The sequence below is a fragment of the Platichthys flesus genome, chromosome 16 (genome assembly GCF_949316205.1).
Source record: "Platichthys flesus chromosome 16, fPlaFle2.1, whole genome shotgun sequence".
Lineage (NCBI taxonomy): Eukaryota > Metazoa > Chordata > Actinopteri > Pleuronectiformes > Pleuronectidae > Platichthys > Platichthys flesus.
Window position 1 is genome coordinate 278,110 of NC_084960.1, and position 19,221 is coordinate 297,330.

Here is a 19,221-nt window from a genome sequence, read left to right on the forward strand (position 1 = left end):
TGCGTGTTGAAAATAAAGTCACGATGCCTTGAGTCGTCCACGACCCGCGCGGCACCGCTTCCTCTGCCAACTCCCACAGGAAATGTGACATTTAAAAAAGGTGAAAAGTAAAGGCCGGCGCATGCTTCTGCGTTTTCACGGGCCCGCAAGCGCAAGAGCCCTTCCAGGCCCCCTACGTGCTTATCTATCTCTTCTTACGTGCTTACGTACGTCACCCAATTTTTCAAACTATACGGCAAAGCTTCGCGAGCCTTACGCAGCCAGCAAGGCTATGAGATGGTTGCTAACTACATCCTTTCCGAAGAACGAATATGGACCAAATAGAAGAGCGTTTGGCAGAAGAGATCCGAAAGTATGACCACTTGAATAACCCGTCACTGACTGGAGGATTTGTCCGCCAGAAATAGGCCATGAGGAGCCGGAGTGGCGATGTAAACAAACAGTCAACGAAGAATAATTAAACTCCATCGATTGATCGACTGATCAGCTGATCATGACCCAACATAATATCCACTGACCTGATGTTTCACACTCCGGTACAGTTGTGGTCCTAAACACATTCACAAAGAGGAAGCAGAATTTAAAAAGAAGATAACTAAAAATAATAACAATAGAAAGAAGAATTAAAAAGAGGAATAAGAAGGTGGGTGAGGGCGGGTCTTATTCCTCTGATGGTACAGGAAGCAGGCGTACTATTTGATTTTCTCAAAAAACTAATATAATTTAGATAATACATTTTGTTTAGTTTTACTACTCAATAGAATAGAGTAAAAATACTGTTTTTTTAAATACATATATATATTTATATATTATATAAAAACTATATGATTATATTCTCTACTCAATAGAGAATATAACTATAAGAGATACACTCCACACCAGCTGGTGGCGGTACTAGGCCAAGTCTTTGTTTGCCCGCCGCCAATAAAACCTAAAAGAAGAAGAAGAAGACGGAAGCAGGCGTCCTCCAGGCGGCGCTATCAGCCGCCATCTTACCGAGAGCGGAAGGAAGCCCGGAGTCCGCAGGTCTGAGTAGAAGAAAGAAGACAGAAGATGGAGGTGACGGGGCCGGACAGTGACTGGAGGAGTCCGCAGTTCAGACAGAAAGTTGTGGCTCAGATGTGAGGTTTTCTGCTTCTTCTTCCGTTAGCTTAGCTGCGGCTAACAGCGGCGGCTAAGCTAACATTAGCACGGCTGCATACAGCGTCACGTCAAAGCGTCGAACCTAGGTTGTTTAGAACGAGTTGAGGAAATCCTCAGATCAACTCTGCGCGTTATATTCAGTGTTATTAACACATGTGCAACACAGTATTATAACATATTATATTATTACGAAAAAGGAGTTCATCCTATTGATAAAGCTACATTAGTAACAGCATCATTTACAGTTGTTTACATAGTTATTTAATGATTCACATTCATTCTAAACCCAACAAGGTACCTCATAGCTGCATTGTTTGTGGAGAACTTTTCTTATAGTAACTTCCGGAGCATCTGTTTATATAATCTTTATATGTCACTGTTCATATTTATATACAGTCACTGATCCTCTTTATATACAGTCACTGATCCTCTTTATATACAGTCACTGATCATCTTTATATACAGTCAGTGATCATCTATATATACAGTCACTGATCATCTTTATATACAGTCAGTGATGATCTTTATATACAGTCAGTGATCATCTTTATATACAGTCAGTGATCATCTTTATATACAGTCAGTGATCCTCTTTATATACAGTCAGTGATCCTCTTTATATACAGTCACTGATCATCTTTATATACAGTCAGTGATGATCTTTATATACAGTCAGTGATGATCTTTATATGCAGTCAGTGATCATCTTTATATACAGTCAGTGATCCTCTTTATATACAGTCAGTGATCCTCTTTATATACAGTCGGTGATGATCTTTATATACAGTCAGTGATGATCTTTATATACAGTCAGTGATCATCTTTATATACAGTCAGTGATCCTCTTTATATACAGTCAGTGATCATCTTTATATACATTCACTGATCATCTTTATATACAGTCAGTGATGATCTTTATATACAGTCAGTGATGATCTTTATATACAGTCAGTGATGATCTTTATATACAGTCAGTGATCCTCTTTATATACAGTCAGTGATCATCTTTATATACAGTCACTGATCCTCTTTATATACAGTCACTGATCATCTTTATATACAGTCAGTGATGATCTTTATATACAGTCAGTGATGATCTTTATATACAGTCAGTGATGATCTTTATATGCAGTCAGTGATCATCTTTATATACAGTCAGTGATCCTCTTTATATACAGTCACTGATCATCTTTATATACAGTCAGTGATCATCTTTATATACAGTCAGTGATCCTCCTTATATACAGTCAGTGATGATCTTTATATACAGTCAGTGATCATCTTTATATACAGTCAGTGATGATCTTTATATACAGTCAGTGATCCTCTTTATATACAGTCGGTGATCCTCTTTATATACAGTCGGTGATGATCTTTATATACAGTCAGTGATCATCTTTATATACAGTCAGTGATCATCTTTATATACAGTCAGTGATCATCTTTATATACAGTCAGTGATCCTCTTTATATACAGTCAGTGATCATCTTTATATACAGTCAGTGATGCTCTTTAAATACAGTCACTGATCATCTTTATATACAGTCACTGATCATCTTTATATACAGTCACTGATCCTCTTTATATACAGTCACTGATCCTCTTTATATACAGTCACTGATCCTCTTTATATACAGTCACTGATCCTCTTTATATACAGTCAGTGATGATCTTTATATACTGTCAGTGATCATCTTTATATACAGTCAGTGATCATCTTTATATACAGTCAGTGATGATCTTTATATAAAGTCACTGATCATCTTTATACACAGTCAGTGATGCTCTTTAAATACAGTCACTGATCATCTTTATATACAGTCGGTGATGATCTTTATATACAGTCAGTGATCATCTTTATATAGAATCTGTATATACTGCCTCCGGCTCCTGGGTCACATGTCTCTGGCTCCTTGCAGAGAGGAGGCCATGAGGAAAGCAGGAACTGCACACACCAAGTCCAGCAACGACATGGAGAACCACGTTTATGTCAAAGCCAAATCCAGAGTGAGTAATAACAGTTTATACAGTGTACAATATAAATCCGTCTTATGCATCTGAACAAGGTTTTACATTCAGGTCTGATCCATTTGGACTTCAGTGGGCTCATAAGATATCTGAATGATTCTCGATATCTTTTTTCTGAAGGTGTAAATGTGTGTTGCTCTATTTCAGGAGGAGTATTTGTCTCTGGTGGCGAGGCTGATCATACACTTCAGAGACATCCGTAGGTATTTGACCTGAGGTCCACAAGCATCATCATCTATGGTCATATACATGTGTGGACTGACCGTTCATTCTTCACCTTATAATTCAGTCTGAAAACTCAAATGATAATCTGAAAAGTGCGAAACCACAACTACAAGTTGTCCTAAAAATCGGATCTTATAATAAATCCTACCGGTTCTAGATGAACTGAAACAGAACCCAGTCTGAAACACGTAAAATCACCAAATTTAATGGAATACGCAGCAAGGACTTAACCTCATCCTTCAACATTTTATCGTGAACAAGAGATGTGTTATTGCTGTTTTCAGACCTGAACTTTAGTCTGACACGTTCTTCACATGTTCCCGACACGTTCCTCACATGTTCCTGACGTGTTCCTCAAATGTTCCTGAGGCATTCCTCAAATGTTCCTGACATGTTCCTGACGTGTTCTTCAAATGTTCCTGACGTGTTCCTCAGATGTTCCTGGCGTGTTCCTCACATGTTCATGACGTGTTCCTCACATGTTCCTGACGTGTTCCTTACATGTTCCTTACGTGTTCCTTACATGTTCCTAACGCGTTCCTCACATGTTCCTGACATGGTCCTCACATGGTCCTCACATGTTCCAAACATGGTCCTCACATGTTCCTAACATGGTCCTCACGTGTTTCTAATATGGTCCTCACATGTTCCTAACATGGTCCTCACATGTTCCTGACATGCTCCAGACATGTTCCTCACATGTTCTGCAGGTTCTGTCTGTGAGAACAAATGTCTGAGTCATTGTCTCTGGACATGTTCTGGATCTTCTCCTGAAGCCTCCTGGTAACATGTGTGTAACATGTCAGAGTGAGTCCATGTGAGGAACCAGCAGGACAATGTGTGAAATCTTCCCCGTTAGCGGGTGGACATGTTTCCAACACGTGACAGACGTGAAGGTGGAGGATGGGGTTGTATCCCCTCCTCTCCTCTGAGCCCTGACCTGAGAGCATGTCACAGCCCAGCAGCACAGAGCTAACATGAGAAGGTGTCCTGCTCATTTCGTTCAGTTGTAACACAGCATCACTCCTGCAGCTGCTGACAGAGGAACATGTGACACAGACACAAGCTGATACAGGAGTCTGCTGAAAACATTTAGTAGGATTTACCCTTGTGGTGTTAATTTGCTTATAGAGCGGGGAAGAGAAATCCCATCATAAGTGGTCACTGACCCCAGACCCATGTTAATCAGGCGCTAACAGGGACACGCCCCGGATCGGACTATTCTACTATCAACCTTATGAAAACAGACTAGAACCCAACCGCTGGGTCGCAGAACAAATACGTGTAATTAGACGTGAAGCGGGATCCATCCAGAAATGAGGACGCCTTTAACCAGTGGGGTAGATACTAATTACTCATGTCTTCTTTACAGACAAGAAGACTCTTGGAAGTTCAGGTAAGTGCATTTAGTTGTTGGTCTGTTCTGTCCTCTGCTGGACCTCTCACTACCACACTTCTGCTGTGCATGTTGGAGCTGCATAATATTATCTGTTTTCTACCCTTTTGCCAGATCCCATGAATTCCCTGACTAACCTGACTGGGGTTGGGGGGGTTCCGGGCACCATTGGTATGGGGCCTCGCCCCACCGGCCCTCCAGTGGGTGGCATTGGGGCCATGGGGCCGATGCAGATAGGTCAGCATGCAATGGCAGGGGTGGCTGGAAACCCACAATCCAGTGAGTGTGTTTCCTCATGTGGTGTGTGTTGACTGTGAATTCACATCTTCAGAGCGATGGCTGCGGCTGAGCTGCATATTTTGATGTCCAACCTGGTCTTACTTTTAGTCTCAGCTTTACTACATTGAGTGTGTTGAGACTCCACAGCTCCTCAGACCGGTTCTAAGTCGTAGGCCGGGTCATCTCCTCATCTCTTTCTCTCACTCTGCAGTAGGGGGTCCAGGCCAAATGCCGATGCAGCAGATGGTGCAGACGCAGCAGCAGCAGCAGCAACAGTCCATCCAGTTCCAGCAGTTCCAGCAGCAGCAGCAGCAGAATGCCATGCAGCAGCAGCAGCAGCAGCAGCAGCAGCAGCAGAACGCTGCCATCCAGCAGCAGTTTCAGGTACAGCAGCAGCTGAGGGTGCAGCAGCAGCAGCAGCAGCAGCAGCAGCAGCAGCAGCAGCAGCTGCAGCAGCAGCAGCAGCACCACCAGAACCAGCAACTCCAACAGCAGCACCAGAATCAGCAGCAGGCCCAGAATCAGCAGCAGCAGAACCAGGTATTTTATTTCTATTCAGCCGTTTCACTGCTTTTAACCACTGCTGCTCGTTTTTGCTCGAGCTCCTCTGGCCAAGAAACTACAAAGCCTAAGGTGGATTTATTGTCCGTGACAGAAAACCATATTCTCTGGAATCAACAGATTCCAATGTTTTTCTCTCTAGAACTCTGTGATAAAATGTCTCAATTGATTTCCAATGTCAGTGTACTTTTCACCCATCAACTTTCACCCCCATGTTTGCTTCCTGTGCCTGAAGATGCATCAGACGAGGATTCAGCAGCAGCAGATGCTGCAGCTCCAGCAGCAACATGCTCAGGCTCAGGCGCAGGCTCAAGCTCAGTCCATTCAGCAAATGGTTCATCAGCAGCAGCAGCAGCAGCAGCAGCAGCAGCAGCAGGCTCAGGGGCAGCCTCAGCCAGGTCAGATACCTCCACACTCGCAGCAGCAGCAGCAGCAGCAGCAGCAGCAGCCTGGCATGGTGCCTCAGTCTCTGCCCGGACAGATGACGTCTGCTCAGCATGTTCCAAACAACTCGCTGAGTCAGCAACAGCAGCAGCACCAGCTCAAGATCCAGGCCTTCCAGGTGAGGCTGAGTATGGGTCTGCACATTGGCAGATCAGATGCTGAAATACTAACTCTGCTTTGCTTAGACATCAGTAAATGATACCATCATTAGACCCTCTCAGTGTTAATTGCAAAAGCAGAGACAAACTCAAAAAATCCTCCTTCTTCCTCCTGACCGCTTCGCTCACTTGTGTGTTTCTCTGCTGACGACTCTAATGTTCCCACTGCTTCAGTCCAGTTGAAATTACTTTACTCTTCTCAAAATCAGTGTTTCTGAGGTCGGTTACCTTCATTCAGTCTCTGAGGCTTATGGTGCTAAATTAACCCGGGCCTAATTTCACAGAAATCAGTTACACACAGTGAGAGCTCAGCAGATTTCAGGTCAGTTCTTGATGAAAGTAGAAGAATCTGTGTTTCCCTCAATCATAACTGTCTTCAGACATAACGTAGTGTTGCTCATGCATCCTCTGCTTGCATGCCTCGCTTTGTGTGTGTCGAAGCAGGCTCGTGCAGCCTTGCAGCAGCAGCAGCAGGTCCAGCATGCTCAGCAGGCGGCGCAGCAAGCCCAGCAGGCAGCAGCGCAGGCGCAGCTCAACGCAGCCGCTGCTGCAGCCGCTGCTGCTGCCGGCGGTGGCGGCGGACCTGGACAGGTGAGCTGCCAACGCACTCTGGTGCTTTACGTTTCTCTGTCGAATACAAACACCTGTACATTTTGTGGTTGCTGCATTTCTCTGAATACCTTTCTAAAATATTTTAGCAGTAACAAAAACCAGTTTCGAGCAGTAGCGATGACCGGTCATGTCGTCCACTATGAAAGCAGCCGACAGTTTGAAAAAGGAAATCATTCACATATTAAAACACAACCTCTGAAGAAAAAGTCTTCTGCACAGATGTTTGATGAACGACGGCAGAACTTCTGACACAAAGAGGGAATGAAAGAATTGAGAAGAATTGATGAGCCACAGTTATAGCTAGTACAATAAATCATTTTAGTATTATAAGAGATGGGGAGGGGGAGAGGGGGTTCCAGGACTCGTTCACACCTTGTTGTTTCCAGAGCTTCAGACTCTTCAGTTCAGTCCGAACCTGAACATCAGGTGTGACAGGTTCCTCAGAGCAGAAGAGGAGTTCTGGGTCTGGATCAAACTGAACCAGATTCTGTTCCAGAGTGAAAACACTCTTTTGGATGGTTTGACCTTCTGGACCAATCACAGAAAGGAGAGACAGAATTAAAGAATAGAAGACATCGTAACGTCCTAACCCTGAGGACAGACTTATACAATTATCTTTCTGTAAGTTTAATTCACATCTGCAGATTGACCCAAGGTACAAATCATGGAAAAGGTATTATACAATAAGCAAAGACATAGAGGAGACACAACACTTTTATACATTGCAAGCTCCTCCTGAAGATAAAGGTTCTCAATCAGCCTCTCTGATGTATGATGAGGGTGGCCAGGCCTCCTGTCTCCATCTCTGTCCCAGACCCCTGGCGTGGGACTTCTGTCTCAGCGATCCTCTATCTACGTTCACAACACACAAACCCCGCCCTGTGAACCCTTTGTGAAGTGACACTGTAGAAGAGGAAGCCATTAGATCAGTTCCCTGAGCATCACCTTGACACTCACAGGAACCCATTTGTTCCTACTTCTACACATCTTGTTTGTTCTTCTATTAATCATTACCCAAATACCACATGAAACAGAAAGACTACTCCCCCCCCCCCCCCCCCCAACTGAAAACACGCCCACGTCAGGGACGTCTACAAACCAATCAGAGTCAAGTGTAGGTAGACTCCTCCCACGTAGGTGAGGACGACAGGGCGTACGTTTGTCAGACTGAATTCTTTAGACTCTAAATTACAAAGTGAAACCAGACCTAACAGATCCAAGGAAACAACAAACCCAAGAAGCTTCAGACTCGGATCAGAAACGTCAGGAGACTTCTTGTCTTTCTGAGAATGTAGACGTTCCTCTCATCCTGACACCACAGACAGAACGTTGGTGTCAGTCATAACTGTCTTCAGACATAACGTAGTGTTGCTCATGGTTTTATAAGACCTCCTCCTCCCAAACATCTGTGTCTCCTCACCTGTTGTCTCTCTGCTGTGTCTCTTCTCCTCAAGTTGGTTCGTCCTGGGATTCCGATTCAAAACCGGTTACCGAGAGCCCCCCTCAACCCCTCCATCCCTCCTCCCAATGCTGCGGCTGCGGCTGCGGCTGCAGCCGCAGCCGCAGCCGCAGCAGGAAGTCAGCAGATGTCACAGGTATTTATTCAGAATTTGACAAATGACTATATGAAGACTCACCTGCACCATATATCATCATCGCGATATCACGGGAACCGTAGACGTATCGCAAAAGACATCAAAAACTGCGTCAAATGAAATTCCATGCGCAGCACATTCAGCGCCTGCATATACCAGGAATCCCATCGGACTAAAAAGTCTAAGATTTTATTATCTGAATTTTAGGCCTAAAAAAGTCTTTTACTAGGTCTTACAAATGTTTTAGATTAGGATGTAACTTCGCGATAACTTGCTCTCTAGTAAATGTGCTTGAGGAAATGTCCGCGCTGCAGAGTCAGCAGTACGGTAATCAGTCCCAAAAAAATTGGTATGGAAATAAATCAGCATGGAACCATCATAACTTTGCAGCCCCCGGTGAGAACTTATCGGAGAACACCAGTGTGTTGGTGAGGATGATGTAAGGACTGTACATGAGGAACTTCTTCTTTGAGCCGGTTCTGATTTCCAGCTCCGCTCCAGGTGTGTCTGCTGAAACTCGGCTCAGACGACTTCTCTCTGTTGATGTTCTTCATTTGGAAACAGCACAGTACAACATGTGCTTAGGAACAGCAGGGCAGGATATGGGAGGGAATACGTGTGGCTCTATAAAAGGAAAGAGACGTGTCTGCAGACTACACACCTCCATATTAACAATATACATGCTAATCTTATGTATCTGTTAGCGAGGAACCCAGATAGATAATGACTGTGCAGCCTCAGCAGTGCAAGTTAACTAATAAAGAACTGATAACCCTGTCTCACGCTACACACTTGATTACTGCTGCGCCACACTCCACTCTCTGTGCATTGAGTGCACCCCCGCTCATAGACAGCCTTTATTCAAAGAGTCTAGCAACTGAAAACGCACGGAGCAAACAGCATCAAGCTAAAAGAGACGGAAACTCTACATGTGTGTCCACGTCTTGTGTGTAACTTAATGTGGAAGTGCAGGTTCCACAAAGCCTGGTTGAATAGAAGCAGGTTTAGTGCATGGTTACAACCAGTGGGGGGGAATGTTCTGGAAGGCCGCTGCACCTTCAGCAAGAAAACAGTAAACTAGGAACATCGGGGGGGAAAGCTTTAGAATCAAATGCCCAGTCAGAGAAACACAAGAGACGTGAGAAGCCAACAACAAACAACAAGAGGCCGAGGTCATCTCCAAGTTAAACATTCTGAGGAGGGGCTGCCAGGAGGAGTTGGCTGAGCTGGAGACAATTGAAAAGGAGACTGTGGCCTCGGCAGCAGGGCTGAGGAGAGAGAGGTTCATGTAGTGTTGGGGGGGGTGTTTAATTTCCTTCTCTGATCATTTCTTTGGAACATCCTTTTTCCTCTAGGCTGAAAGAATCGTTTATTGAACTCATACTTGGTAAATGTTTGACAAACAAAAGCAAATCCTTATTGACTAGAAGGCTCAGTTGTCTCTGATTCTATTTGTTAGTATTCTGGATTTTCCACCTGCTGTAGGTTCAGAGTCTTTGCCTCAGTGACGGGCAGCTAGCGGTCGCCTGTAGTCCTTCTCAACCAGGTCTACACACACACTGTTGTGTTCAGTCATTGTTGTTGTACATTTACTTTGTAAGTAATTCTGGGACTTGTTTCTTCTTTCATAGTAATTTGCCTTCATACTTTTTTGCCAGTAAGGCCGTGAAATGGATCTTAACAGGTCTTTAATGGACCTGGTTGAAACCTGCAGGGACCCTGTGTACAGGTGATCAGTGACTGTTTATGATGAAGGCTCATCTCTCTCCAGGTCCAGCAGCATTCAGTGATGTCATCACCGTCACCTGTTCAGGTCCAGACACCGCAGTCGATGCCCCCCCCCCCTCAGCCGTCACCACAGCCCCCCTCCTCACAGCCCAACTCAGTCAGGTGACGACAGGAGTCGAGACGAGTTCAGGTACAAACACAGAATCTGAAAGTTAAAACATTTCTGCCTCTTCTCAGCTCCGGGCCCACGCCGTCACCAGGCGGCTTCCAGCCAAGCCCCTCCCCCCAGCCCGCACAGAGCCCTGCCAACGCCCGCACCCCCCAGAACTACGGAGTCCCGTCCCCTGGACCACTCAATACTCCAGGTACACACACACACTCACACACACTCACAGCTTAGGCTAACAAAGTATCTCGCCATGCTAATGAAATTGAAAAACATTTCCTGAATTTCGTCCGACCTCTCCCTTGTCCTCTCACCGTCCCGTCCCTTCCATGTCCTCTCATCCGTCCCCTCCCATGTCCTCAGGTAACCCCAGCTCAGTGATGAGTCCTGCGGGGGCCTCGTCCCTGGAGGACCAGCAGTACATGGAGAAACTCAAACAACTGTCCAAGTACATCGAGCCTCTTCGCAGGATGATCAACAAGATCGACAAGAACGAAGGTGAGCGCTCGATCGGCCGCTTGACTGAAACTAGCTGTTTATTATTGATGAAACCAGCTGTTTATTATTGATGAAACCAGCTGTTTATTATTGATGAAACCAGCTGTTTATTATTGATGAAACCAACTGTTTATTATTGATGAAACCAGCTGTTTATTATTGATGAAACCAGCTGTTTATTATTGATGAAACCAACTGTTTATTGTTGATGAAACCAGCTGTTTATTATTGATGAAACCAGCTGTTTATTATTGATGAAACCAGCTGTTTATTATTGATGAAACCAGCTGTTTATTATTGATGAAACCAGCTGTTTATTATTGATGAAACCAGCTGTTTATTATTGATGAAATCAGCTCATTATTATTGATGAAACCAGCTGTTTATTATTGATGAAATCAGCTGTTTATTATTGATGAAACCAACTGTTTACTGTTGATGAAATCAGCTGTTTATTATTGATGAAATTAGCTGTTTATTGTTGATGAAACCAGCTGTTTATTATTGATGAAACCAGCTGTTTATTATTGATGAAATCAGCTGTTTATTGTTGATGACATCAGCTGTTTATTATTGATGAAATCAGCTCATTATTATTGATGAAACCAGCTGTTTATTATTGATGTAACCAGCTGTTTATTATTGATGAAACCAGCTGTTTATTATTGATGAAACCAGATGTTTATTATTGATGAAATCAGCTCATTATTATTGATGAAACCAGCTGTTTATTATTGATGAAATCAGCTGTTTATTATTGATGAAACCAGCTGTTTATTATTGATGAAACCAACTGTTTATTGTTGATGAAACCAGCTGTTTATTATTGATGAAACCAGCTGTTTATTATTGATGAAACCAGCTGTTTATTATTGATGAAACCAACTGTTTATTATTGATGAAACCAGCTGTTTATTATTGATGAAACCAGCTGTTTATTATTGATGAAACCAGCTGTTTATTATTGATGAAATCAGCTCATTATTATTGATGAAATCAGCTGTTTATTATTGATGAAACCAGCTGTTTATTATTGATGAAATCAGCTGTTTATTGTTGATGAAACCAGCTGTTTATTGTTGATGAAACCAGCTGTTTATTATTGATGAAATCAGCTCATTATTATTGATGAAATCAGCTGTTTATTATTGATGAAACCAGCTGTTTATTATTGATGAAATCAGCTGTTTATTATTGATGAAACCAACTGTTTACTGTTGATGAAATCAGCTGTTTATTATTGATGAAATCAGCTGTTTATTGTTGATGAAACCAGCTGTTTATTATTGATGAAACCAGCTGTTTATTATTGATGAAATCAGCTGTTTATTGTTGATGACATCAGCTGTTTATTATTGATGAAATCAGCTCATTATTATTGATGAAACCAGCTGTTTATTATTGATGACATCAGCTGTTTATTATTGATGAAATCAGCTCATTATTATTGATGAAATCAGCTGTTTATTATTGATGTAACCAGCTGTTTATTATTGATGAAATCAGCTCATTATTATTGATGAAATCAGCTGTTTATTATTGATGAAACCAGCTGTTTATTATTGATGAAACCAGCTGTTTATTATTGATGAAACCAACTGTTTATTGTTGATGAAATCAGCTGTTTATTGTTGATGAAATCAGCTCATTATTATTGATGAAATCAGCTGTTTATTATTGATGAAACCAGCTGTTTATTATTGATGAAATCAGCTGTTTATTATTGATGTAACCAGCTGTTTATTATTGATGAAACCAGCTGTTTATTATTGATGAAATCAGCTGTTTATTGTTGATGAAACCAGCTGTTTATTATTGATGAAACCAGCTGTTTATTGTTGATGAAACCAGCTGTTTATTATTGATGAAACCAGCTGTTTATTATTGATGAAACCAGCTGTTTATTATTGATGAAACCAGCTGTTTATTATTGATGAAACCAACTGTTTATTGTTGATGAAACCAGCTGTTTATTATTGATGAAACCAGCTGTTTATTATTGATGAAACCAGCTGTTTATTATTGATGAAATCAGCTGTTTATTGTTGATGAAATCAGCTGTTTATTGTTGATGAAATCAGCTGTTTATTATTGATGAAACCAGCTGTTTATTATTGATGAAACCAGCTGTTTATTATTGATGAAACCAGCTGTTTATTATTGATGAAACCAGCTGTTTATTATTGATGAAACCAGCTGTTTATTATTGATGAAACCAGCTGTTTATTATTGATGAAATCAGCTGTTTATTATTGATGAAATCAGCTGTTTATTATTGATGAAACCAGCTGTTTATTATTGATGAAACCAGCTGTTTATTATTGATGAAACCAGCTGTTTATTATTGATGAAACCAGCTGTTTATTATTGATGAAACCAGCTGTTTATTATTGATGTAACCAGCTGTTTATTATTGATGAAACCAGCTGTTTATTATTGATGAAACCAGATGTTTATTATTGATGAAATCAGCTCATTATTATTGATGAAACCAGCTGTTTATTATTGATGAAATCAGCTGTTTATTATTGATGAAACCAGCTGTTTATTATTGATGAAACCAACTGTTTATTGTTGATGAAACCAGCTGTTTATTATTGATGAAACCAGCTGTTTATTATTGATGAAACCAGCTGTTTATTATTGATGAAACCAACTGTTTATTATTGATGAAACCAGCTGTTTATTATTGATGAAACCAGCTGTTTATTATTGATGAAATCAGCTGTTTATTATTGATGAAATCAGCTGTTTATTATTGATGAAACCAGCTGTTTATTATTGATGAAACCAACTGTTTATTGTTGATGAAACCAGCTGTTTATTATTGATGAAACCAGCTGTTTATTATTGATGAAACCAGCTGTTTATTATTGATGAAACCAGCTGTTTATTGTTGATGAAATCAGCTCATTATTATTGATGAAATCAGCTGTTTATTATTGATGAAACCAGCTGTTTATTATTGATGAAACCAGCTGTTTATTATTGATGAAACCAGCTGTTTATTATTGATGAAACCAGCTGTTTATTATTGATGAAATCAGCTCATTATTATTGATGAAACCAGCTGTTTATTATTGATGAAACCAACTGTTTACTGTTGATGAAATCAGCTGTTTATTATTGATGAAATTAGCTGTTTATTGTTGATGAAACCAGCTGTTTATTATTGATGAAATCAGCTGTTTATTGTTGATGACATCAGCTGTTTATTATTGATGAAATCAGCTCATTATTATTGATGAAACCAGCTGTTTATTATTGATGAAACCAGATGTTTATTATTGATGAAATCAGCTCATTATTATTGATGAAACCAGCTGTTTATTATTGATGAAACCAGCTGTTTATTATTGATGAAACCAGCTGTTTATTATTGATGAAACCAGCTGTTTATTGTTGATGAAATCAGCTGTTTATTATTGATGAAATCAGCTGTTTATTGTTAATGACATCAGCTGTTTATTATTGATGAAATCAGCTGTTTATTATTGATGAAATCAGCTGTTTATTATTGATGAAATCAGCTGTTTATTGTTGATGAAACCAGCTGTTTATTATTGATGAAATCAGCTGTTTATTATTGATGAAACCAGCTGTTTATTATTGATGAAATCAGCTGTTTATTATTGATGTAACCAGCTGTTTATTATTGATGAAATCAGCTCATTATTATTGATGAAACCAGCTGTTTATTATTGATGAAACCAGCTGTTTATTATTGATGAAACCAGCTGTTTATTATTGATGAAATCAGCTGTTTATTATTGATGAAACCAACTGTTTATTGTTGATGAAATCAGCTGTTTATTATTGATGAAACCAGCTGTTTATTATTGATGAAATCAGCTCATTATTATTGATGAAACCAGCTGTTTATTATTGATGAAATCAGCTGTTTATTATTGATGAAACCAACTGTTTACTGTTGATGAAATCAGCTGTTTATTATTGATGAAATCAGCTGTTTATTGTTGATGAAACCAGCTGTTTATTATTGATGAAACCAGCTGTTTATTATTGATGAAATCAGCTGTTTATTGTTGATGACATCAGCTGTTTATTATTGATGAAATCAGCTCATTATTATTGATGAAACCAGCTGTTTATTATTGATGAAACCAGATGTTTATTATTGATGAAATCAGCTCATTATTATTGATGAAACCAGCTGTTTATTATTGATGAAACCAGCTGTTTATTATTGATGAAACCAACTGTTTATTATTGATGAAACCAGCTGTTTATTATTGATGAAATCAGCTGTTTATTATTGATGAACCCAGCTGTTTATTATTGATGAACCCAGATGTTTATTATTGATGAAATCAGCTGTTTATTGTTGATGAAATCAGCTCATTATTATTGATGAAACCAGCTGTTTATTATTGATGAAACCAGCTGTTTATTATTGATGAAACCAGCTGTTTATTATTGATGAACCCAGATGTTTATTATTGATGAAATCAGCTGTTTATTGTTGATGAAATCAGCTCATTATTATTGATGAAACCAGCTGTTTATTATTGATGAAACCAGCTGTTTATTATTGATGAACCCAGATGTTTATTATTGATGAAATCAGCTGTTTATTGTTGATGAAATCAGCTCATTATTATTGATGAAACCAGCTGTTTATTATTGATGAAACCAGCTGTTTATTATTGATGAAATCAGCTCATTATTATTTATGAAACCAGCTGTTTATTATTGATGAAACCAGCTGTTTATTATTGATGAAACCAGCTGTTTATTATTGATGAAACCAGCTGTTTATTATTGATGAACCCAGATGTTTATTATTGATGAAATCTGCTGTTTATTGTTGATGAAATCAGCTGTTTATTATTGATGAAACCAGCTGTTTATTATTGATGAAACCAGCTGTTTATTATTGATGAACCCAGATGTTTATTATTGATGAAATCTGCTGTTTATTATTGATGAAATCAGCTCATTATTATTGATGAAACCAGCTCATTATTATTTATGAAACCAGCTGTTTATTATTGATGAAACCAGCTGTTTATTATTGATGAACCCAGATGTTTATTGTTGACGAAATCAGCTGTTTATTATTGATGAAACCAGCTGTTTATTATTGATGAAATCAGCTGTTTATTATTGATGAAACCAGCTGTTTATTATTGATGAAACCAACTGTTTATTATTGATGAAACCAGCTGTTTATTATTGATCAAACCAGCTGTTTATTGTTGATGAAATCAGCTCATTAATATTGATGAAACCAGCTGTTTATTATTGATGAAACCAGCTGTTTATTATTGATGAAACCAGCTGTTTATTATTGATGAAACCAGCTGTTTATTATTGATGAAACCAGATGTTTATTGTTGATGAAACCAGCTGTTTATTATTGATGAAATCTGCTGTTTATTATTGATGAAACCAGCTGTTTATTATTGATGAAACCAGCTGTTTATTATTGATGAAACCAGCTGTTTATTATTGATCAAACCAGCTGTTTATTGTTGATGAAATCAGCTCATTATTATTGATGAAACCAGCTGTTTATTATTGATGAAACCAGCTGTTTATTATTGATGAAACCAGCTGTTTATTGTTGATGAAACCAGCTGTTTATTATTGATGAAAACAGCTGTTTATTATTGATGAAATCAGCTGTTTATTATTGATGAAATCAGCTCATTATTATTGATGAAACCAGCTGTTTATTATTGATGAAATCAGCTGTTTATTGTTGACGAAATCAGCTGTTTATTGTTGATGAAACCAGCTGTTTATTGTTGATGAAATCAGCTGTTTATTGTTGATGAAATCAGCTGTTTATTGTTGATGAAATCAGCTGTTTATTGTTGATGAAATCAGCTGTTTATTGTTGATGAAATCAGCTGTTTATTGTTGATGAAACCAGCTGTTTATTATTGATGAAATCAGCTCATTACTATTGATGAAATCAGCTCATTACTATTGATGAAATCAGCCGTTTATTATTGATGAAACCAGCTGTTTATTGTTGATGAAACCAGCTGTTTATTATTGATGAAATCAGCTGTTTATTGTTGATGAAACCAGCTGTTTATTATTGATGAAATCAGCTGTTTATTGTTGATGAAATCAGCTGTTTATTATTGATGAAATCAGCTGTTTATTGTTGATGAAACCAGATGTTTATTGTTGATGAAATCAGCTGTTTATTATTGATGAAATCAGCTGTTTATTGTTGATGAAACCAGCTGTTTATTGTTGATGAAACCAGCTGTTTATTGTTGATGAATGCTTTGTGTTGTTGCACAGACAGAAAGAAGGACCTGAGTAAGATGAAGAGTTTGCTAAACATCCTGACGGATCCAAACACCAGGTAACAAACCTCAGGTCCCATGACTCACCACACGGACCTCTGACCTCTGACCTCTGACCTCTGACCTCTGGCCTGCAGGTGTCCTCTGAGGACGCTTCAGAAATGTGAAATCGCTTTAGAGAAGCTGAAGAACGACATGGCCGTGGTGAGATGTCTTTTCTCTTTCACTAGTTTTGTATCTAACGTTTTTTTCTACGCTGCGTATCGGGGGGGTTTTCAGATATGTTTTGAGAGTCGTGTGTATTTTTATTATTTGAGTTATTATTATTATACTCCGTCTCCCTGTTGTTTCAGCCGACCCCCCCCCCGCCGCCCGTGGCCACCAAGCAGCAATACCTGTGTCAGCCGCTGCTGGACGCCGTCATGGCCAACATCCGCTCGCCAGTCTTCAACCACTCGCTGTACAGAACCTTCGCCCCCGCCATGACCGCCATCCACGGCCCCCACATCATGTAGGTTCCCACAGGCACACACGGCCCCACGTGTTGAACTGAAGCACAGGTGTCAGCGGCTGCTCTTCTGTCCCTCAGGGGCCCCAGCGTCTGCGTTCGGAAAAGGAAACACGAGGACGAGGAGCGGCAGACCATCCCCAACATCCTGCAGGGGGAGGTGGCGCGCCTCGACGTGAAGTTCCTGGTCAGCCTGGATCCTTCGTTCTGCAGCAACAACGGCACCGTGCACCTCATCTGCAAACTGGGTGAGACGCATCAGCCAGGAGGCCGTCCACGTGCGGGACGCGGTGTCGGGTCACATGTTGACAGTTTGTGTTAATATGTTTGTTGTGTTGTCAGATGATAAAAACCTGCCCAGCGTGCCCCCCCTGCAGCTCAGCGTTCCGGCTGATTACCCCGAGCAGAGTCCGCACTGGGCCGACGACGGCGAGCTGTACGGTGAGACTCATCCAACTTCCCTTTCTATAGATCTAACACAGATATAATACTCTTCTTAAAAAAACTAAGGGAACACAGGAATCAGGTCTTGATGAATGATTTAGGTATAAACTCGTTGAAACCATCAACCCACTGAGGACTGGATTCAAAACCAAACTGAACATCCCAGTATCAAACTGAAACCATACAGCTCCCCTGGGGTCTCCTGCTGTCTCCTCCACAGAGGAGCAGATACCTGCTGCTGGGTTGATGCTCTTCTTCTGTCCAGCTCCCCTGGGGTCTCCTCCAGGCTCTTGAGACACTTCTTGTGACCACAGGTATGGATGTGTCCTCCTGGAGGAGCTGGACTATCTGTGCTGCCTGATGGAGAAGCAGGTAGCTCCTCATGCTACCATCAGTGAGGAGGAGCAGAACCCAGAACTAGAAGGAGTCAGGGAGGAGGAGCAGAGAGCAGCTGTCTGTGGACACCACGTTAAGAACTCGTCCTGCTTCTGCCTCCATTTCACCTGGTGTTACTTTGATTTGCACCAGATCAGAACCACTGGTTCTTCTAAGCTGAACTTTACACTGTGACGTGTTCCCTTCATTGTTTTAAGCAGCATGTATATATGGCTATAAATGAAAGGTGTTTTTCCATGATCACGTATATATCTATATGAAATGATTTTATTCTGAAAGGCTGTGGTGATGTGTCTCAGGTGTGAACAGCTTCCTGCAGACGGTGCACAGGAACATGACGTCCAAGCTGCTGCAGCTGCCGGACAAGCACTCGGTGACGGAGCTGCTCAGCACCTGGGCCCAGAGCGTCCGCCAGGCCTGTCTGTCTGCAGCCTGAGGCCCCGCCCAGTCCCCCAGGGTCCCAGGGCCACATCAGAACTTCTGGATCCTCCTGTGAGCGACTGAGCCTTCAGGAAACAGACTGTGGTTGTGACTCCGTGTGTCATGTGATCTGTGCCTCGTGCAGACGCTTCTCAGAATCCAAGGGGACCTGATCCACGTCATGGATCCTCAACGCGTCACTTTGTGAACTGGAGTTTTGTATCAAAAGTATTTTTTCTTTTTGCTTTGGTTTTCAAAATAAAACTAGTTTTGTTTCATGAATAAAAAGGTTTCTTTTTAATTAATTGGAGTCAGTGTGGACCACATGTCGT

General features: G+C 40.7%; 1 protein-coding gene across 3 annotated transcripts; it reads left to right on the top strand.

The window, feature by feature from the left end:
- The first annotated feature begins 961 nt into the window (after positions 1 to 961).
- Positions 962 to 19,199, top strand: med15 (mediator complex subunit 15). 3 transcript variants are annotated; one of them, XM_062407596.1, is made up of 18 exons: positions 962 to 1,121; positions 3,064 to 3,151; positions 3,320 to 3,371; positions 4,770 to 4,793; positions 4,908 to 5,072; positions 5,287 to 5,612; positions 5,869 to 6,195; positions 6,680 to 6,826; positions 8,302 to 8,442; positions 10,214 to 10,332; positions 10,408 to 10,535; positions 10,700 to 10,834; positions 17,117 to 17,180; positions 17,259 to 17,325; positions 17,475 to 17,632; positions 17,711 to 17,877; positions 17,972 to 18,070; positions 18,769 to 19,199. In XM_062407596.1, exons 1-18 carry the CDS (start codon positions 1,054 to 1,056, stop codon positions 18,903 to 18,905), a joined length of 2,412 nt encoding a protein of 803 aa, XP_062263580.1. In that variant the 5' UTR covers positions 962 to 1,053; the 3' UTR covers positions 18,906 to 19,199. The 3 variants fall into 3 exon arrangements, with proteins under 3 accessions (XP_062263580.1, XP_062263579.1, XP_062263581.1); XM_062407595.1 differs by having other exon boundaries at positions 963 to 1,121; positions 5,284 to 5,612; XM_062407597.1 differs by lacking the exon at positions 962 to 1,121 and having other exon boundaries at positions 3,117 to 3,151; positions 3,320 to 3,375; positions 5,284 to 5,612.
- Positions 19,200 to 19,221: the final 22 nt, after the last annotated feature.